At 30.2% G+C, this 5,650-nt stretch overlaps 1 protein-coding gene across 2 annotated transcripts; it reads right to left on the bottom strand.

Annotated features, from left to right (window-relative positions):
* Positions 1-3,791: 3,791 nt before the first annotated feature.
* Positions 3,792-4,737, bottom strand: LOC107061250 (glycine-rich cell wall structural protein 1-like). 2 transcript variants are annotated; one of them, XM_015310160.1, is made up of 2 exons: positions 4,337-4,737; positions 3,792-4,300 (listed from the first exon to the last, which is right to left on the bottom strand). In XM_015310160.1, the coding sequence occupies exons 1-2, from the start codon at positions 4,701-4,703 to the stop codon at positions 3,843-3,845; spliced, it is 825 nt and encodes a 274-aa protein (XP_015165646.1). In that variant the 5' UTR covers positions 4,704-4,737; the 3' UTR covers positions 3,792-3,842. The 2 variants fall into 2 exon arrangements, with proteins under 2 accessions (XP_015165646.1, XP_015165647.1); XM_015310161.1 differs by having other exon boundaries at positions 3,792-4,228; positions 4,397-4,737.
* Between the last annotated feature and the right edge of the window lie 913 nt (positions 4,738-5,650).

Here is a 5,650-nt window from a genome sequence, read left to right as displayed (position 1 = left end):
TCTTCTATTCCGATTTCCGTATTGATATTGAAGTTCATTAATTCATCCATACCAGAATTGTCATGGAATGGTAAATATTTTTTTAATTTTTTATTAGAAGTTTCGAGTTTTAATGCCTTAGGTACAAAGTCATCTTTATTAGACCGCGATTATAAAATTTAATCACTCCAATATAAAAATTAAAACAAATTAATTCAAATATACATATAGCGTAGAGCCTCAACGAAGGGTTTTGGATTTAATGAAGGAAAAAAATAGTCTCATTCACATTACCACATCCTTATTATAGAATGCAAAAATTACTTTTTTATTTACAGCTTAAAAAGTTCTTAAAATTTAAATTATGTCAAATAAATTAAGACAACGATGATAATTAATTGTGACAGAGATTTTTCTTAATAAATTTTTAACATTAAATTAGTAATGTCTGACAGAGTCTTTAATTCCTTTACAGTGTTAAGCTGATTTAATTAATTTTTAATTATGATGATTATTTTAATGGCTGCTTTTTTTTGTGGTTTTCCACTCAGTGTCCGGAGTCTACATTGGAGCTCCGACTAAATTCGAATCGCGCACTGTAGGGCCCATTTGAGGGTGGCGCTCCCAACAGGATTTTCTCCATACCCAGGGCTCGAACCCGAGACCTCTGATTAAGGATAAAGCACTCTCACCAATGCACCACAACCCACGTTTATTTTTAATGGCTGCTTTAGGAAGAGGCTAATGGGGGGAAGGAATAGAGTGGGGTCTAATTATTGAATTTTGGGTACAAAAGGCCTTCAATTCAAAATGTTTATGTCAGCTGCCTAATGTGTGTAGAATATAAAGTTTATTGTTTTATTTTACTTTTCTTTATTTTAAGAATATTTATGAATTAGTCTTGCCTCTTTGCACGTGCTATATTTCATTTTCGAACAGAGTATTGCTTTAATTAAATTAATCTAGTATATGTATTTTGAAATTAATTTTATCTTTAGTCATTTTGTGTAATATAATGAATTACAAAAAAATACAATTATCTAATTTACTTTACGAAGATATAACCCAAAACTTACCTTATAAATTTTCAGTCAAAATTCAATTTGATATACATAATTATACATAGTAGTATAGAAATTTTTCATACATTTCTTTTTTACAAAAAATATTTTAAAACTTGATATACAATATTATACAAATAATATATAATATTATACAAAATTATAAGAGATACGTGTAGACTTATGTATTATAATTATAATTTTATACATTATTATATGAAAAATTGACTTCGTCTTCTTCCTTGAATTCAGCGTTTCATTCAAAAAATTCACCAATGACAGAGTTTCATTGTGAAGCGAGATAGAAAATAAGTATTTCTGATAAGTTAATTAAGATGGAGATGAAAGATGAATTATTTAAATAAATTTCGAGATAGAATTCGGTTCCATCGGAAGTAGGATAATTAGGTCTATCTGATTATTTTTTCAGAATAAAAGGTTGTAAAAATAAGATATTTTTGATATGGGTGAAAAAAACCAATACTAAATTATATAAAATAACTTTATGAACTCCAATTGAAATTCATAATTAAGAATTAGAGATAAAAGATTTTACGGAAGATTTTATCAAGGTACCTATTTCATTTCATCAGAGGTATCCACTTCAGCAGTGGTCCCCAAAATAGAAGCAAAAATATTGCCCAAGCTGAAACCATATGCTTTTTTTTCTCGGTGTTCAGAGCCACATTGGAGTCCCGACTAAATTCAAATCACTCACTGTAGGACCGATCCAAGGATTGTACTCCTAACAAGGTTTTCTCAATATCCAAGGCTCGAACCCGAAATATCTAATTAAGGGTGAAGCAGTCTTACCACTAGTAAATCACAGGCTCTTCTATCAAGTAGTACATTTGGATTATAACGAGTCACACATATGATAAAATGAAATATATAAAGTTTGTTACATATTGTTAGAGCTAGACAATATTTACATTTCATTTTTATTTTAGTATGTTCTATGCTTCATTAGAAATAAAAATCATTCTTCTCATAAACAAGATTAAAAATTAAAATCATTGAATAATATACTACACACTGGAATAATCAGCATTGCATTAGAGGTGTACAAGTCAAACCATAAAGTCAAATCGAATCGATGAACCAAATCAAATCGGGAAAAAAAACCAATTTGTGGTTTGGTTTGGTTGGTTTGGTGGTTGAAAAAAAAAACGACCACTCTTGATTTGGTTTGGTATTAAAAGAAAAAAAGTCAAACCGAACCCAAACCAAACCGACATAATATATATATATAATTTTATTTTATTTATAGATAAAAAATATTATTTATAATCTACTTTGTTAATATATTTTTAGTTAGTTTATAGTTTTCAATGTTTATATATTTTATTTCAAATTTGGGCTTGGAAAATTTTGTAAATATCATTTATATATATATATATATAATTTTATTTTATTTATAGATAAAAAATATTATTTATAATCTACTTTGTTAATATATTTTTAGTTAGTTTATAGTTTTCAATGTTTATATATTTTATTTCAAATTTGGGCTTGGAAAATTTTGTAAATATCATTTATATATATATATATATAATTTTATTTTATTTATAGATAAAAAATATTATTTATAATCTACTTTGTTAATATATTTTTAGTTAGTTTATAGTTTTCAATGTTTATATATTTTATTTCAAATTTGGGCTTGGAAAATTTTGTAAATATCATTTATATATATATATATATAATTTTATTTTATTTATCGTTGATATTTCAAAAAAAATATTTTGTACTCATGTGAATTTTACCGTCTTTTTGAAAATTTCTATTCATTTAACATTTTTTAAGTCTAGCTTATCACACAGGTAAGTGAAAATATATTTGATCTCTTTTTCAAACACCGTATAGTTGTAAAAAACGAAAGAACCGACTAAAGTCGAAGCTGCAAAACCGACTTTATGTGGTTTGATTTGGTTTTTAGATTTAATAAACCGACATAATTGATTTATGTTTTTTTAAATGAAAAATCAAACCACACCGACCTATGTACACCCTAATCAGCATAACAAGGAATTAAAGAAAAAAAAATTAAGAAAATGTTCAACCAAATCTTCAAATCTTTACTACAAGAATGAATGAATCATTAAATTGATAATCCGATAGCGAAAAATTAATATTGATATCTTTTTCGATTTGATTCGATTCGATTTAGTAATCAAATCAAAATCTGCATACCCTAATTAGTCTCCACCACCATATATTATTTTTTCTTGGAATGTATATGTAATCGGAATACTGCCTCATGAAATAATTCTTTTGGTGATTAAAATTATGATTTTTAATATAATTGTTATAGAAATATAATTAAGTACTGCACTTGTTAATTGCGTGGCACATATAAATTTACTCAACCATTTTCTTGCACATCAAGTGAAGGTACGTACTCTCATTCTTTCACCTACGAGTGCAATACGTACATGAACATTGCATGTAGTATTATGTATATATGTAATTTGTGACGGTAAATCAATTCATTAGAGATAAAACAAAAATCTAAGGTTAAATTATTTTTAGTTAACAAAAATAATCTAACATTCTTTTCAGAACATATTAAAAAAGAAATTATGACACATAAATTAAAACAAAAAATATATATTTAGACGAATAGGTGAAGAATTAATCAAGTAGTACGATTTCATTTCATTGATAATTTGTGAATAACAAAAACTAGTGCTACATAGCACATATGGAAATTAATTACTAGTACTAAAAAAAAACAATATTTTTTCTTAAAATATGCAAGTCCTGCATGTTTTGAGTTCATGCAAACTGAAGACATTAACTTTAGTGATGCCCACCAATTATTCCACCTCCAAATCCACCAACTTTGCCAAAGCCTCCGCCAACTCCTCCCCCAATGCCACCGCCTTTACCGAATCCTCCACCAATGCCACCGCCTTTGCCAATGCCATAACCTTTAGCGAATCCTCCTCCACCAAATCCTCCGCCAATGCCACCACCTTTACCAAATCCTTCGCCTACGCCACCACCAATGCTCCCACCTTTGCTAATACAATCTCCACCCCTTGTATATCCTCCTCCACCAATGCCTCCGCCTTTGCTTATCCCTCCTCCAATCCAACCACTCTTTCCAAATCCTCCTCCAAAGCCACTACCAATGCCACCACCTTTTCCAAATCCACCTCCAATGCCGCTACCAATACCACCACCTTTTCCAAATCCTCCTCCAAAGCCGCCACCCTTTCCAAATCCACCTCCAATGCCGCTACCAAAGCCACCACCTTTTCCAAAGCCACCAACTTTTCCAATGCTGCCACCTTTTCCAAATCCACCTCCAATGCCGCTACCAAAGCCACCAACTTTTCCAATGCCGCCACCTTTTCCAAATCCACCTCCAAAGCCTCCACCCTTTCCATATCCACCTCCTATGCCTCCACCCTTACCAAACCCTCCTCCAACACCACTACCAACTCCACCTCCTTTGCCAAACACACCGCCAACTCCACCACCCTTACCCATGCCTCCACCTATTCCAAATCCGCCTCCCTTACCCATCCAAAAAAACTTCTCATCCTCATTTTTTAAATCTCTAGCAAGAACCAAACTCCCCCCTAAGACACAAATCCAAACCAATGCCAACACACCTATCCTCATTCCCTTGCCCATCATCTTCATGGAATTCATGTGAATTAAACAACTCCTTTTCTTCTCTATTTTAAAGTCATTACCTTGGTATTACTAAGAGTCAAATTAAAGGGCTTTATATATACATATATTCTTGCTTGTATTTTAGTAAGGTACTTTACATTCTTGCTGTCGCATTGATGTGCTTTAAGTATATACTTTCAACTACTACCCGTTAGCCGCATTCACATTTGTAGATGCCAAAAACAATTATGGAACTTGTGCTTTTCAATTAAAAAAAAGGAGACATTTCTGTCTAATTAGCATAATCTATGACTAGGTAGCACAAATGATTTTGTTTTCAGTGTTAGAATACTTTAAGTTATATTCACATACATAATTAAAAAAATAATAGTCATCTATAACATAGTTAATTTACTATATGATAGATTAAACATTAAGCTAGTCTACTCTCTCTTAGATTAAACTATAAGGAGTCGTTTGATTAGAAAACAAGCTATGATGTGATTAGTTATGTTGAGAATAGTTTGTATTGCTTGATTTATTTGTCATATTCAAAATAATATTCATTACATAATTTCTAAGAATAAGTTGTTTGTTTACAAAAATATCCTCCACTTTATTTAGTTTTTTTCCTTATTTTCTTTGTAAGCTTCAATTGTTCATTCTTTTAAAGAAATCATCTTATTTAACTTAAATATTTTTTGTGTGCAATTTCATGACCGTGTCATGGGTTTAAGGGGATACTTTCGTTATTTTACATATTTTATCTTGGATAAGTTATTTAAATATTGCTATTCTACCCACATGTAGGGGTAACTTATCCTCGTACTAACCCTGGAATAAGTTATCCCACACTTTGCAATCAAACAAAGAATTAAAAGGTACTAAAATCTTATCACAGGATTAATCTCTTCCCTTATATATCCATCACATCAAACAACTCCAAATGACACAGCATAAAAAATCTTTACATATAATATATA

This window comes from Solanum tuberosum, unplaced genomic scaffold, assembly GCF_000226075.1.
Source record: "Solanum tuberosum cultivar DM 1-3 516 R44 unplaced genomic scaffold, SolTub_3.0 scf00125, whole genome shotgun sequence".
Taxonomy (NCBI): Eukaryota; Viridiplantae; Streptophyta; class Magnoliopsida; order Solanales; family Solanaceae; genus Solanum; species Solanum tuberosum.
The sequence above is the reverse complement of the archived record's forward strand: the minus strand, read 5'-3'. Positions and strand labels throughout refer to the sequence as shown.